This window comes from Lissotriton helveticus, chromosome 6 (genome assembly GCF_964261635.1).
Source record: "Lissotriton helveticus chromosome 6, aLisHel1.1, whole genome shotgun sequence".
NCBI lineage: Eukaryota > Metazoa > Chordata > Amphibia > Caudata > Salamandridae > Lissotriton > Lissotriton helveticus.
Window position 1 is genome coordinate 1,699,473,124 of NC_136067.1, and position 16,282 is coordinate 1,699,489,405.

The 16,282-nt window shown below is 47.2% G+C and overlaps 1 protein-coding gene across 2 annotated transcripts in view; it reads right to left on the reverse strand.

Moving 5' to 3' along the window:
- The window catches only part of ESF1 (ESF1 nucleolar pre-rRNA processing protein), a 258,010-nt gene that overhangs the window by 207,982 nt on the left and 33,746 nt on the right, over positions 1-16,282 (reverse strand). For both annotated transcript variants that reach the window (XM_078649557.1, XM_078649558.1), the window contains exons 2-3: positions 3,814-4,495; positions 1,668-2,020 (exon numbers count right to left, since the gene is read on the reverse strand). In XM_078649557.1, coding sequence (XP_078505683.1) covers positions 1,668-2,020; positions 3,814-4,447 — 987 coding nt within the window. In that variant the 5' untranslated portion in view covers positions 4,448-4,495. The remainder of the gene's footprint in view (positions 1-1,667; positions 2,021-3,813; positions 4,496-16,282) is intronic.

The window sequence follows — 16,282 nt, forward strand, 5'->3', positions numbered from 1 at the left end:
AATCTGACGTAATATGCAGGTGCACCTACTATTGTATTCACTGGGGCTGTCATATGCAGCAGAGTTACTTTATAAGGTTATTCTGAAGCGCCAGGATGCCCTTTGGGCGACAGCTGCGCTCTATAAGTATGTCTACAAATACAAATACACCCTGCTAGAAGTGGTGCGTGTGATATATGCATTTTTATACAGCTCTGGGGAAGAGGGGAAAACGTAAGCATCACTGTTGCTCAAATACTAGTGAGGGGTAACAATTTGAATTACAGCCAAGTTTGACTATTCATTCCTGCTCAACAAATAAAAAGTGTGATTTAAAAAATATTGCTGCTCAAATTTTAACAAATATCCATCACATCCACTTATAAAAGACAGAAAACAATTTGGTTATCATCTAAATAGAAACCAAGCTAAACAAGAACAGAAAATAAAAGGCTTTACAGTGCTGCCACTCAAGTTGGCTTTCATTTAAAGATCCTCTGAACAAGTGCTCATCTGGCACAGACAATCTCATTTTGTGATAAAAGTGAGAGCCATATTATAAATAAACTATGACCAGTTCCCTGTATGTTCCTCACGCGGAAAGTTCACTTACTCATCAAAGAGAGTGCAGTTTTATGTTAACACATGCTCTCTATTAATCAGGCTCCCAACAAACACATCAGGGTTTTCCAGGATTACTTTGAATTTAGAAATACAGCATTTGCAGAGAGCAATAGGGATTGCATTTGAAAGGTGTTATCCGACCTTTTGGAATAGTGATATATTGTCTTATTAAAAAATGCTGGCGTGATTCAGCTTCTTTTATTATTAAAACTGCAATGTAATTTCTATGACGGTTGTTGATACTTTACGGCCCTGGGGGAATCGAGTGGCTCTTGAGTAGGTCAATCCGTTATTTGGACAATTCTGTCACAAGGATCGGTATTATTATTCAGAGTGCGCATCATGCCGGAATGAATTCAAAGCCTTTGACAATATATCAATATTCCAGTGCGACGTGAACTCAACTCACTTCTTTTCCTGGACTATTTCAGCCAGACCTTTACCTCTTTAGCTTGTTGTTTGTAAAACTAAGCCAGATGATGTACCCATTGGATTAGACATTCCCTATGATTGTAGGACTGTTTCCAGAATTAGTCTGGTGTCTCCTTCAAATCCTATGTCCCGATGAGGACCCTTTTCTGATTTATTTGGTATTGTGGGTCGAAACGTCGACCCTTTTTCAAGTGTGGACCGTTTTTAATTTGATGGTGGATTGCAACACTTGTAAGACAAAAGTAGAAATAACATCATACTATCCCTGTCAGTCACATGTATTAGTATTGTATATAGCGATGGGAAACTATTTACCCCATCACTTTTCATTGCACCCTCACCAAATAGGAGCATCTCAGTTTAATATTTAATAATACTTTATGTTTGGATTAGTAATTTGTTGAAATGAGAATACATTAATGCATAAAAAAAACATACTTTCAAGAAGGCATCCTTAAGAAACTATTGCAGTTGAAGTCAAGGGCTACACTTCCCCCATAGCGACCAATTGTGTTATTAATCATTGTTCTACCCAGGTCCTCGGGATACTGGGTTGCCCCTTTTTCTTGAATCTCTAATAGTTACTGAAAGCAATACACTTGGAAGAAATGTAATTAAAAAAATAACAATACCTCATCACCCCGAGGAGCATTCTTATCCAGTTCTCCCCACGCATGCTCAAATTCGGGCTCCTTCGGAAATATCTCAGCCAGATCCTCTTCGGCTTCATCCTCTGAACTGGTTTCTACATTTCCTTTTCCCCTGGCTAAATCAGGGCCACTGTCACTGTCTTCTCCATCCTCCTCTTCCGATTCACCTTCTTTGTCTGATATTTCCTCAGAGTCTCCTTCAGCCTCTTCGTCATCTTCTTCTTCTGTTTCCCCAGAATCTGATGGATCATTGCCACAGGTTCCCTCGCGGTTTAACAACTCATCTTCAGGGTGAAGTTCATCACTGTTTTCCTCAACAAGGTCGCTATCACTCTCTAAAGAAGAAACATATCACATAGTTACAGTATCACAACCATATCGGATTTGTTTTATAAAATAAAAATTCAATAACATTTTTTAATAAAAACAACACTTCTTGGATCCAGTTCTCAAAGGGATTTGTACAAGCAAATTCCAACTCACATGTGCAATCAGCCAGGCTTAGGAGTGTGGGGTCAGTAGGCTGGCCTGGTTTAATGGAGAAAGTGGGCAACATTCTAGAGGTATCTCCCTTGCCACATAAAAAAACAAAAACAAAAAAAAAAACACACAGCCTTCAAAAACAGCTCGCATACCAAAAACATGTCAGTTCTTCTGCCGTCTGGAATACCTGTCCACACAGAAATGCTACCATTTCTATTAGAACTAGCATGGATATACAATATTCTAGGAGAACTGCCACCATTTTAAAATTCTGGTGTTTACTGCAATACTGAAGGAAATTTGGAAAAGTGTAAAATTCTGGTGCTTACAGTAACATAAAAGTGAGGAAATGGTGCTACCCCAAAAATTAACTTTTGCGAGGGACTATGGGTAAGCAGAGCTAGCCTAATTCCATACAAATCACAACCACTCAGTTTACCATATTCTACAATCTATAAAATATCTAGGATTGGTAGGTTCACCTTTGTAACAGACAGGCTTGGGAGTCAAACTGCAGACCAACACCTTGTGTACTCTCTCTGAAAAACCGTGCCACCAAACCTCTCTGCACCTGGATGCAGTTTTCTTCTGATCCTCCTAAATGTAGTATAGGCACCTCCAAGTGGTCTCGTGGACAGAGTGGCTCAGGGGGCACAAAGAAGCCAGAGACGAGACTACTGTGGACAGGTTCTGCAAATATGTTGGCTTTAAAAAATATAAATTATCACGTGTAGCTTGTAGGTCTTCACTTTCCTATAGGCATTGTGTGTTATGCCCTTTGATCTGCTCACTTAGGGTAACTGAAATGCAGATAAAGTATTGTTCCCAAAGTTTTGTATAAAAAAAATTTCTGGCTTCTCAGTTGGTTTGTCTTTTTGCGTTTGATAGAGAAACAAATATTTCCAAGGAGTCAATGGAGTATTTCAAGTTCCCACAGGAGGGGAAATCATGGAATGAGATGGAGAGTGGTGAGAGGGAGATGGAGAAAGAAAATGAGATTGGGCTAGCAGACATGAACATTGGGTGGTATGTAGTGGACTGAGGTTAGGCAGGCCCTTTGAGGCATATTTGATATTTCCTGCTACAATAATCTAGATACTCAGTCTGTCTGCAGTCTCTAACAGTAATCCCTTTGTGTAGGCCTGTATGAAAAGGAGAGAGTCCATCCTTATGAAAAGTTCCCCTCCCCAAAGGATTCATACTGGAGGATTGACAGAGTACTGAAATCTCTAAATAGGATTCCTTTCCACTAAACTTTTTTGATGCACTCATCTGCGGCTCTAGGATTCCTGCTCCGACACTGGGTCCTTCAGCACCAATATAACTATACATGCACGAATATTTCAAGGAGGATAGTCTTTCTTTTCCAGAAGTGCCTATTAAGTGTGTCTCAATGCCACAGATGAGGTCATTGCAGCCCCTTTATTTTGATAAGCAAGGGAGAAAACACGAAATGTGTTGCCTGCATTCCTTCCTGGGGGCAGGGGAACTGATTGTCAATGTCCCAATCTGTCCCCCATATACCCAAAAGACTATTAGCTGCTACTTTGAAACTAAATACACAAACTTTATTGACAGATATTTTCGTTTCGACAAAAACATGTTAAGGCCTATGTATGAATGGTATCTGCAACAATAAACCCACCAGACTCGGATTCCTTTTTTTCTGTGTGTTTTTCTTTTTGCAATTTCACTGTTTTTTCACTTAATGCATGTGGCTTTTTTGTTTTGTTTACTCTGGACAGGTTCTCCTCTTTCTGCACTTGATTCCCATCATCTTTTGTTTGAGCAACAGAGCTCTTCCTTGATTCAGCGTCTTTTTTTAAAGAAGTCTTTTTGATACTGTCACTTTCTTTTACACTCTTCTGCACTTTCCTATGCGAGTCTAAAGACTCAAAGGCTCCGGTCTTATCTTTTTTACTTAGCATCTCCAGCTGTATGTTGCAGTTAGGTTCCTCAGAGCCAGGAATGTCTTTTTTCTTTTTTTTCTTCTTTTTCAACTTTTGTGATCTATCTGCAAGGTCATTCTTAGAGGGATCAGAGTCGTCAGAATCCGCCAGGTCATAAAATCGTTTCATATCCTGCACAGTGCTGTGGTTCATTGGTCTTCCTCGTTTGTCCACAGTGTATTTCAGATTGAACTTGCCATCATCAAACATTGCTCGAAACCGTTTATCGATTTTGATTTTCTTATCCTTTTCTGGCATTTCCCAAAACCTGGGGTCCTTTGTGACCCGGTTAAACCGCTGGTCATTTGATAGATCATTTGGAGATGCCATTTTGAAGACTCTTTGAAACAACTGGTTGCGCACCTAAAAAAACAGAAACTGGAGAAAACAGCACCGTGTCACATGGGTTGGTGTTAAACAGGTTGACGCACAACAGAGCCTGCAAACTACAGCTTATTTTGCAATACATGCTGAAATGAGGGAAATGAGTATCAACTCTATATTTGCGGAAAGCACATCTCTAAGAAATGCACACAAAGAAACAAAAGTACAGTACTTATGCTTATTCAGTACTGACCAAACCTTTTGTTGTTTCTGCTTAATGAACATGAACTGAACTTGCATGAAAGCTGAACTACCAAATCGAGTTGTTGGGAGTCTTTCAGATTAGCACAAAACAGGTTTATCCTTGTTATATAAATACATGTAGTGAGAACATCATTTTAATCTTGCCTTGTATTTATCAGTTAGTCATTATTTTCCATATAAAAGCCATTCTGCATTATGCGTTTATTTACATTGTTAAAGAGAGACAAAGTATTAAAGCAGAAAAAAAGAGTAGTAAAATGTAAAAAAAAAAAACAAGCAACTGGGTGTGGGCAGGGGATAGAGTTTGCTAAATTGTACACCACAGATCTGCGCGAATGAGGTTCAACAGTTACTGAGATTATATAGTGAATTACAGCTTTTGTAAAGGGTATAAGTCCTGCAGTACATTTTGTTTACATAAACAGAACTGCGTATGTTTACAATGTGAGGCAATGTCTCCTTCATCCTCAGCCACTGTGCCCATTCAATATTTTATTTGCTTGCATTTTTAGGTAGGTCTAGAGGCAGTTCCAGCATAATGCATTAAAAAAAAATAGTGAAAAATACATACATATATACATAGATAGAGGAGTTTATCCACTGGTCTCTTCAAATGTTAGGAACATTTCGCTTCTGCCTACCACACCATACAGCACCCAGGCATGGGTTAGCCGACTTAAGCCATTAGCTCTTTTCCACTGTAAGTGCCGACATTTCGCCTTATCAACTGCAAATCTGCCAAGTGCCACAGCTGATTACCTAATACTTTACCAATGTTTTTTCTTTCCATTCTGTATTCCATTTTTAGACCTTGGCTACAGACAGCTTTAGCTGTATGTAGGCACAACTATCATTTCCAAAACTTTAAATATACTTAGATTGTTCCTTTTTTCATGACTGAATGGCTTTGTTGTCTGTAAGGTGTTTGCTATTAATTTGAGGTCTTTCCTCCCTGTTCTTGCATTTGGACGGCCCAGAAGCATTTCGGTCACACAGAGTTCTCGGTGAGTGGTATCCTTCCACTGCTAACTTCAAGGAACTCTTTATCATTTAGCAATCTATGGGATTGCTCTCTACCCCACTTCTTCATCTGTACGCCCGCACAGGTTCCTTGATATATATATATATATATATATATATATATATATATATATATATATATATATTTTCAGTCCAGAGTTTAAGCCCTGACAGGAAGATACCACAGGATCGGCATATTTGCATCCATTTCTTTTGAGAGCAGCAGCAAACAGGAGATACGGACACAAGTTCGCCAGGTGAGTTACTGCCAGACCGGTTTCAGGATTGTGATCCCTTTCTCAATGGCGACCGTTAATAATGATGAGTGGCGTGCACTCTATTTGGAAAGAACCTGCTTTAGTGGGCGTGGCCACGAAGCGGCATTCTGGTTCTTGAAGTGCACGTGAAAATACAACATCTCCAGTGAGTTCATCATTAAAACGGTTTAATAAACAAAAATTCAAACCCCAGTGAGCCGGTGAAGATTGTACTGTAATGTCCAGTTTTTTCTCATTCCGTTGCTCCTGGATGGTCGGTCCCCCGCACCACAATAGAGCCAAGTGAGCACCATCGCACAGTCCGCCTCAGAGCGGCAGGCATTAGTTCCGCGGCTGGGCTTTAGCCGCAAATATTCAGTCCAAAGTTTAAGCCCTGACAGGAAGATACCACAGGATCGGCATATTTGCATCCATTTCTTTTGGGAGCAGCAGCAAACATATATCAACCACACACGTTGCCTGCTGATGGAAGATGCCACACCACAGGTAGGTAATCTGCCAAATTGGTTTTATTCAGGAGAGCTGCAGCATGTAAGAAACTCTGTCCACAAATCAATAGTCCAGCCCAACGCGTTTCGTAGTCCACTTCAACAGGGGCACAGGACTCGAGTGAAGTAGCAGAGCAGTTTTGACGGAAACTACCGTAATTCAAATACCTTGCCTCAGTGGGCGTGGCCCACACTCGATGGCCTGCTGGTATTTGTAGTTGTTGTGTCCTGCCGATGGGGTGTGACAACCTTAAGGACCACAACTAGGGGCCTACACTGCGGGGCATCTAGGTCTAACTAGGCCTGACACGTGGCCCTAGAAATAACTGAGTCAGACTCTGGGAATAACTTGCTGGCTCTCCGTGCGCTCGTTCCAGAACTGCGTACGTGCGTGCGGAGCCTCTCTTTATTATACCAGGTCACATGACTTAAACACTGCACGCCCCTTGCGCCAGGGGCGGATCATATCCCCAGAACATAACATTCCTCCTAAAACAAGAAAAACCCAAACAACTTCAGCAACAGTCTTGATGGACAGTCTATTATAAAGTTTTTCATAGACTCCAAGTTCACTTTTTCCACAAAGATACCACTACCAACGGGTAGGTCTTGTTAATGAACATTGTACTTAATACTGATACATGAAAAACAGTCTTACGTGAGGTAATCGCGTAGTCGGCAGGAAGGCGTCGGGTTTCTTCTCAGCCTTTGATGCACGCCCCTCTGGCTTGGGCCGTCTGTTTCTGGGGCGGTGTTTGCCTCAGGCGCCTCCATGTCGGCCTCCTCCGGATCTGAAGCTCCCTCCTGGGCCTCAGCGCCGCCCTCCGCCTCTTTGATCACCGCCCTCGAAGTGTTACTCTGTGTGACCTCGAGACTAGGCGCCGGCTCCTGGCCTGGCAAGTCCTTGGCAGTTTCGGTTTCTGCAGGCAGAGTTGGGGGATCTGATGTTCTGCGTTCCCCATGGAAGTGTTTAAAGTGTGACACGTTGCGGGTTACTGTCTCTCGCCCTCGGACCACAGTGATACGGGTGCCTTTCACACTAATTACTCGCCACGGTCCTTTTTCATAGTTCAACCTGAACTTTCCACTGGTCACCCGGTTGCGAAGGAGTACCACATCCCCTCTGCTGAATTGTGTCACTGTGGCTCTTCTCTTCTGGCTAATCTTAGCAAAAGCAGTCTTTCGTTTGTGTGCAATTAGTTCTTCATTCACAGTTTCTGGTGCCCACTGGGGATGGTGAGGAATAGAGTCAGGTATGATTCGTCCCATAAGGAGATGCGCCGGGGCTATCCCCGTGGTCGAGTGCGGGGTTTGCCGGTAGCTGCGGAGAAATGTGAAGATAGCCATCTCCACAGACTGTCCTTTGTCATGGGCAATGCGAATCACTTTGTTCAAAGTTCTCATGAATCGTTCAGCTTCCCCGTTGGCTTGTGGCCAGCGCGGAGTGATGCGTCGATGTCGAGTGCCCAGGGATGACAGATAGGTGGCCAGATCCTGTCCTTGAAATGGGGGCCCATTGTCCGTGCGGAGCTCACGCATGGCCCCATGAGTAGCAACAATCTTTTCTATTTTCGGGATAACACTCTCGGCACTGGTACTGGCTACTATCTCCACTTCCGGGTACTTAGAAAAGTCATCAATCATCACCAACGTGTACCTGCCATCCGGGAGACTGCCAAAATCCATGCTGACCCTCTCCCATGGCTGTAGTGGGCGAGGTTCCACTGCAATTGGAGCCTCACAAGGGGCCTCCCCAGTCACTTGACACGCAGCACATGTCCTCACCACATTTTCCACCATGTCATCCATCAGGGGAAACCACACCTTTGTTCGCAGTCGTGCCTTGGTTTTGACTATTCCTTGGTGACCTACATGTGCCAGCTGTATTACCTGGTCAGTTAGGGCCGATGGTATCACTATGCGATGCCCTCGCAGAAGGCATCCCGCTTCATCCTCATTGAGTTCCTCCCGGACGTGATACAGGCTTTCCATTATTTTCTGAGCCTCGGGGGTGAGCACCTTCCACCCATCCTTGGCCCGATGCCAGTTGGCCGTGTGGAGAAGTTCTTTGGCCCTCTGGAGACAGGCATCTTGTGTCGTGGCGTTTACAATGTCACTGATGGAGAGGGGACGAGGGCATGATCGCGCCACCACCCATTTGACATAGGCCTCCGTCTCTTCAGCCTCCTCCATCTCTTCTGGCGTAGCTGGTCTGGGATGTCGTGAGAGATAGTCCGCCGGGTTCCTTGCTCCTGGTTGATATTCAATAGTGCAGTTGTACTCCTGTAACTGGAGCAGCCACTTTTCTATGCGAGGCGGCGGCTTGGATGAGGTTCCCGCAAACAGAGACAGTAGTGGTTTATGGTCAGTCACTACCGTGAATGGCTTGCCATAGATGTACAGGTGAAAGTGCCAGCACCCCCAATGAATGGCGATTGCTTCTTTCTCGATTTGCGAGTACCGTTGTTCCGTGTCCGTGAGGGATCTGCTCGCGAAGGCGACAGGTGTCCAGTCTATGTCATCCCTTTCCTTTTGCATGAGGACCGCTCCCAATCCGGCAGGCCCAGCGTCCACTGCAATGAGCGTGATGTTTCGTGGGTCAAAGAAGGCAAGCGTGGTATTGCTGGACAGAGAGTCTTTGATATCTCGGAATGCCTTTTCCTGCTCCGGTCCCCAGTTCCATGGAGTGGAGTCCTTGGTAAGGTCCCGTAGGGGAAGCGTGAGATTGGCCAGATCTCTGATGAACCGGCCCCAGTAGTTGACCATGCCCAGGAAGCTCCGGACTTCGGTGACGGTCTTAGGGGGTGGAGCATCTTTAATGTCTTTCACTTTATCAGGGCCCTCTTCCGACACAAAGATGTTGGTTCTGATGGTCTTGTTCCCATGGCGGATGATTGCTCTGAATTTTCCTCGAATCTTGAGAGGGGTGTCTTGTCCATACGCAAAGACGGTGATGGGGGTGGGGCGCAGCGCCGGAGGCATGGCCATGGTTCTGTAGAGTGAGACGCTCATGAGGTTTATGGATGCACCCGTGTCCACTACCGCTATTAGGTCTTGGTCCGCCACCTGTATGGCGCATTGAGGTAGCGGCCTGGTGCGGCGGGCGGCAGTGCCGATCATGTGTACCTTGTGCACCGACCGTTCTTCTTCTTCATCGTCATCCATGTCACAGGGACTCTGTTCCCCTTCCGTTATGGCCTGCACAACGGGGCGTGGTTTGCGGAACTTTTTCGATCGGCACACCTTTTCAAAATGATTTTGCCTGCCACATCCCGAACACCTCTTGCCTCGCGCTGGGCATTCTGCCATCTGGTGTCGCGGACCTCCACAATAGCCACATGACTGTCCCGACGCTCCACCCGGGGTGGGCGGTCTCTTGTGCCACTTGGTGGGCGTGTGGGCCTGGATCTTGTTAACCGGTTCCACTTTGACCGATGCTTGCAAGGCAGCTTCCATGTGCGCCGCCCTGGCCTTGGAAAGTTCCTTCGTGCGGCCGAGAGTTAAGATATCAGCCAGCGGCTTGCCAGACTCCTCCAGAATCCGTTCCCTCAGTTTGGCCGAGGCACAGCCCTGTATAATTTGCCCACGAATCTCTTCAGTGGTATCTTGAAAACCACACGTCACCGCCAACCTTTTAAGTCGTGTATGATATGTGTCTAATGATTCCTCAGGCAGCTGACGCGCTTGTCGGAACACGAAACGTTCATAGTCTTGATTGGCCATAGGCTCAAAATGGGCATTGAGGGCATTGATCAACGTGTGATGTGTTTTGGGGGTCGCCTCTGTGAGGGTCCGAGCGATGGAGTGAATGTCCTTGCCCCCTAGATGTAACACCATGGCCCGTTTCTGTTCCTTGTGTGTTTTCGTAGCTTCGAAGAACACTAGGAGTCTGTCCACCCACTCCTTCCATTTGGGAGCGAGAGCGGAGGGCGCACCCTCCACCACAAACGGTTCAATGGGCGGAATCGTGGCCATCCTCTAGGACATGCCGGAACAGGCACCCGGCGCGACCACCAGATGCGTGCGATGAAACAGGGCACCGCCCTGAGCGGCAGGCTGAGCGGACTGAAGCGCGCTTCACGCACGGGCTGGGAGGCACAGTGCGGCGCTGGAGGAGAAACCACCGGAAAGAGGGCGTGTCGACTGGGCAGACCCACCGAGTCGCACTGCAAACAGACGCCGGGTAGCACGGTTCACCTACCAGACTCCAAGGTGCAAGGTCGCCCCTCCAAGCGCTCCGTGTGGGGGTGATGTACACCGTAAGGCACGAGCACCACGAGCCAAAAGACGGGCTCGCAGCCGCCTTACGGGGCAAGATGCAGGTACCCCCACCCAGCGAGGATTCAGCAACCACCCTCGTCGCCAATTGTTGTGTCCTGCCGATGGGGTGTGACAACCTTAAGGACCACAACTAGGGGCCTACACTGCGGGGCATCTAGGTCTAACTAGGCCTGACACGTGGCCCTAGAAATAACTGAGTCAGACTCTGGGAATAACTTGCTGGCTCTCCGTGCGCTCGTTCCAGAACTGCGTACGTGCGTGCGGAGCCTCTCTTTATTATACCAGGTCACATGACTTAAACACTGCACGCCCCTTGCGCCAGGGGCGGATCATATCCCCAGAACATAACAGTAGTCCCGCTTTCATTCTCAAGTGAGTTGCCTGCTACTCACTCAAACAATTCAAAATTTTTTTTTTACAAATCTCAGTGGATCGTAGCATTAAGTTACTGTCCTTGCCACAGCCTCGAGTCTCCTCCAAAGCGGCACCAGTGCCATAAGTTAACAGGAATGCTGCGAGAGCATCGGAGCCTCTGCCGCAGCTCAGGCCAGCCGCTAATATCAACCACACAAGTTGCCTGCTGATGGAAGATGCCACACCACTGGTAGGTAATCTGCCAAATTTGTTTTATTCAGGAGAGCTGCAGCATGTAAGAAACTCTGTCCACAAATCAATAGTCCAGCCCAACGCGTTTCATAGTCCACTTCATCAGGGGCACAGGACTCGAGTGAAGTAGCACTATTTTTTTTTTACAAGAGTCAGCGAGCTGCTAAATACTAGAGGACTGTTTCGTTATTTATTTGTGCTAGCGTGCATGGCTTCCTTCTCTATTTTACATTAGCTACCTTAGAATAGTAAATGAAATCCATGCGTTACAACACAACTGGCTCATGCGTCACAGCATGTGTCTTGACACGAAAACATGTGGATCGGTGGCCATCTCCGAATGTCTTGTAACGTGGATGTCCAGAGAGAAATTATATAATCAGATTAGCGGTGCAAAGGGAGCAGCAGCAACAACCGGGAGAGATCAAAGAGTCTCTGCATTGTTTCAACTGTGAGCAGAAAATGTTGATAAGAACCCTGATCACCAAGCATAGTGTGGGGAATCCTAGACTCTCACTGTTACAGTGAATAAGATAGGTATGCTTGCAGTACTTCATACAAGGAGTGAGGCAGCCAGGGGAAGTGTAGATGCAGGGCAGAAGTATAGTTAAAATTGCCACGCTCACCTCACCACTGGGTTGGTCCATGCTCCTAGGCACAATACACAGTGACCAGCAAAGGTTCAGGGAGAGGGTACAGGCTTGGGGCATCTAGAACAGCTTCTGGATTCTGTGTCAGGACCGGAGACAAGGATTATGCTATTCTCGCTCCACTTTATTAACATAGCAGCCTTCAATTAACAAAACGTTATTTTCCATTTCTTTAATCGAAGGTGAAAAGATTAAACAAAACTAATAGTTCCACAAAACACTTGGGCACACATTTCCAAACATTGCCAATCCGCACACAGCTGTAGTCCTTAGTGCAGCCATTCATTGCCTGCTGAGTCTGCAGTAGTCTTCCCTTTGTGGGGGAGGTGTGGCGCCGCGGCCAGGGCGACTGACGCTGGAATCTGGCAACCACGGTTCGATCCCCGGCTCCGGCGGCAGGTTAGCCCGGCACCATGTGACTCTGGGCAATAGCTCGCTTAATCTTCCCGACGGCCCCCAGCGCCTAGAGACCCTTACGGGTGATTGTGCGCTTTACAAATGTGGACTTTACTTTTACTTTCGCTTTGATTCCCCCCTCTTTCTTCGCTGCTGCAGCCTCAGATAAGGCGCATTCTCCTTTATCTTCAATATGTTTAATGCAAATACCTTCAATTTGTTTGAACACTTATTTTGGATGCCAGTGTTATTTGCTAATATTGGGTGTGAGATTGCACTTTGCCCTGATGGCTTTCCGGCCGCGTGAGTGTTTTCACCCACTCCTACCCGGCCGTTAATTTCTTGGTGCAGCGCTGCGGTCCTCCGCCCGCCAGGTGGTGCTCTTACGCCAGTAGCAGTCTCTGCAACGCGCGATTCCTGTCAGTTTCAAAGCAGACAGGATCGCATTACAGCAGTATCGGTGCACGCAGAGTCTGGAGACGGACGCTCCATGTGTCTGTATTGTTCCTAACTGCAGCTTATGAGCCTTGGCGCCCACATAAGGGACAGTATTGACCGAGACTATAATGCCCCCAGTGTCTGTAGTACTTGGGGACCCGAAAGACCGGTCAAGGGAACATGTTCCTAGGCTCACTACCCTTATTAATCTTGTCACCAGAAGGATGTGTTCTCAGGGCTTAGACCCAACATACAGTGCGGCTTGGCCCACGATAAAGCTCTTGACTGTGCCCTAGTCGCTCATCTGCAGCCTCTGGGCTGTCCATAGCCCCAGCCTGCAGGGCATACTGGAGTAAGTCTTGATCCATAACGTTCAGTAGTCATTACAATATTACAGCCACTGGTCTGCTGCATATACCCTGGGGTGTGCTGCAAGAAATAGCGGATTAAACCAGAGTATCTCCCACTCATGGAGGCTTCAGGGGATAGGTATGAAGACTTGTTATTTTACCTTCCCTGGGATGATTAGTTCTACCAAGCAGTAGATACCTCTATCTACTGAGCGGTGGAGGAGGCTATGGTCCCGATTGAGGAACACCTCGCTATATGATGGTCTGTGAATTATGTGCCAAGAGACAACAGGATGCGGCAGCGGCGGCTGCTACAACATCCGTGGAAGCCGACCCAGTACTGGCGAAGCGCACGCAGGAGGAGGATGTTGCCTTGGATGCATTAGAGTGATTGAAACACGCCTTCATGGCGCACAGTCTTCCTGTCTTAGCCCCTCCCACCCCAGAGCCCCCTCACAAGAATCCAAACACACTATCCCCACAGTTGCAGGACGATTACCCATCATACGATGAGGCGGGCCCCTCTAAACTCTGGCGTCCATCTCCTCCAGTTAACAAAGTGGGGTTGGGGGCGATACAGTCATACATGTTAGACCCCGATCAGATCCTGCACCCTAGATCAGCAGAATGGGTCCCATGCGACAAGGTGGCGCAATATATGGCCAATCACCTACAAAGACCTCTTGAGAAGGAGGCACATAGCTGTCTCAGGGAAGAATGTCCCAGGCCCTCGTTCAACAGTAAAGTAGCCCAAACCCCCGAGATTGACCCCCAAGAGGGCCACGTTCCTGGCAAAATTCATTAACAATCCCCAAAAAGGTATTGACAGGTTGTGGCGAACTTACCAGGACAAGTTCTTGGACACTGTAGGACCTTTTACCAAGATCCTGGACATGGCGGAGGACACCAAGATCTCAGGTGCCCTGATTTCCCCAGGCACACTGTCGGCTGGGCACAGAGGGCGGTTACCTTTTTGGGCAACACCAGCTGTACCCTAAAACAGAGCGCAGACAAACTTTACTGATCAATGTGGACCCAAAACTCGGAGATCTGGCTGTCTCAGAGGCAGGGGGCTTTTCAGGGATCCCTTTATCAAGGACTTCAGGAGGTTCGTGAACTCGTTCACTTCCCTCGACAAAGCCCAAACTTCCATACAGGGGTTTCCCTCTTGGGTTTCCCAAGGGACCGGTCGTGGACGAGGCAGTTTTTCCGCTCAACCTTATCCCACAGGGCAAGGCTCCAGGTGAAGCTATGGTTACCAGGACCAATCATGGTTCATGAACTTCTACCCCTCCAAGGGTCAACGATTCCGGGGTCTTGATTCCAGAGGACAAGCCAGCGGCACCAATTCCGGTGAGTGTTCTTCTCTCATCCGGGATTCAAGTGTGGGGACAGCTGGCAGATTTTTATCCCACATATCAGGCTTTAAGAAGCGACACTTGGGTCCTTCAAACAATCCAGGGTTTTCAAATAGACTTATATGGGTCCCATGTCCAAGTGACCAGCCGTGTCTAATTTACTACTCTATGGCGGATGCTACCTTGATAGACATGGAGGTCCTAGTCTTGTTGACAAAATGAGCGATTCCGCACATGACAATTCAAATTCACCCCCGCAGGTTTGTCAGCAACATCTTTCTGATGGACAAAGCCAATGGGGGCGGCGCCCTGTCATAAATTGGCAAGAATTAAACGAGCGGCTGATTCACCAGCATTTCAAGATGGAAGGGATTCACCTCCTGCAGGATGCCCTTCGACCATCAGATTAGATGGTGAGCATCGACCTCAAGGACACATATCTGACAATTCCCATTTTTCCTGCAATTTATTTGGCGCCAGCAGGCATTTGAGTTTTCAAGCCTTCCCTTTGGACTGTCCTCCACTCCTTGGTGCTTCACCAATCCGGCTCATTGTCTATCTCAACGACATGCTCCTCATGGCTCAGTGTCCGCTCCAGCTGTCGCTCCAAATACAATCTGCGGTACACCTTTCAGAAAGCTTGTGTTTGGTGATAAACGTGGCGAAAACCCTATTGGTCCCTTCAAAGACAGCAACCTTCTTGGGTGTTTATGATCAATTCCATAACCTCCACTCTGAGCTTGCCGACACGAAAAATAAAGATTCACCACGAACTGCGATGCACTCTGGCAAAGCCACAGCCTTCCTTACACCAAGTTGCATGGATAGTAGGGCTATTGTCCTCAATCCAGGCCATTTTCCTGTGACCTTTACATCACCAGGCTCTCCAGCGGCTCAAGGCAGCACACCTTTGCAAAGGCCTTGCTTACTCCCAACAGTTGTCCTCATGACGAGGTGCGAGCGGAGATTTCGTGGTGGCTCTCACACATGGAAGAGGAGAGTAATCTTCGGATCAGCTCCTGACCTTGTCATCGGGGCAGACGCCAGCAGATCCAGATGGGGCGCTCGGTGTGGCTAGTTCTCAACTGGGGCTCATGTTCTCCACAATCACAGTTGTTGCACATCAATTGCTTGGAGCTTTTGGGAGGGTCTTTCGCGGCCCGCTGTTGGACGATGCCCAATACTGTGTGCTGCTGAAGATGGACAACGTGTCTCCAGTCAGGTACATCAACCACCTCGGGGCACACGTTCTAAAGTCCTATCAGACTTAGCGACTAAGTTCTGGCAATATTGCCTGGACCATCACGTCTCCATAACTGCGGAATACCTTCCAGGCCAGGACAATCAGATGGCAGACTGGCACTCTCTTCACTTAAGGGATTCCAGTCTTTGGAAGCTAGACCAATGGGTGTATGCGCAGTTGCAGGAAAAATGGGGCACATTTTCAGTAGACCTGTTTGCATCTCGGTTAGACCACCAGTTACCCTGGTTCTTCAGTTGGAGACAGGACCCTGTGGGGGCACAAAGGATGCGTTCTTACAGGACCGGACCATTAAGAAGGGTTAAGCTTTTCCCCCTTCACAATGATCACTCATGCCTCAGCTCAGATCAGGCGGCAGAGAGCGGAAGTGGTGGTGATCATGCCCATCTGGAGGCCCCAAGTCTGGTTTCCAGCTCTTCTAGAATTTTCTTGGGATTCTCCAATCAGACTC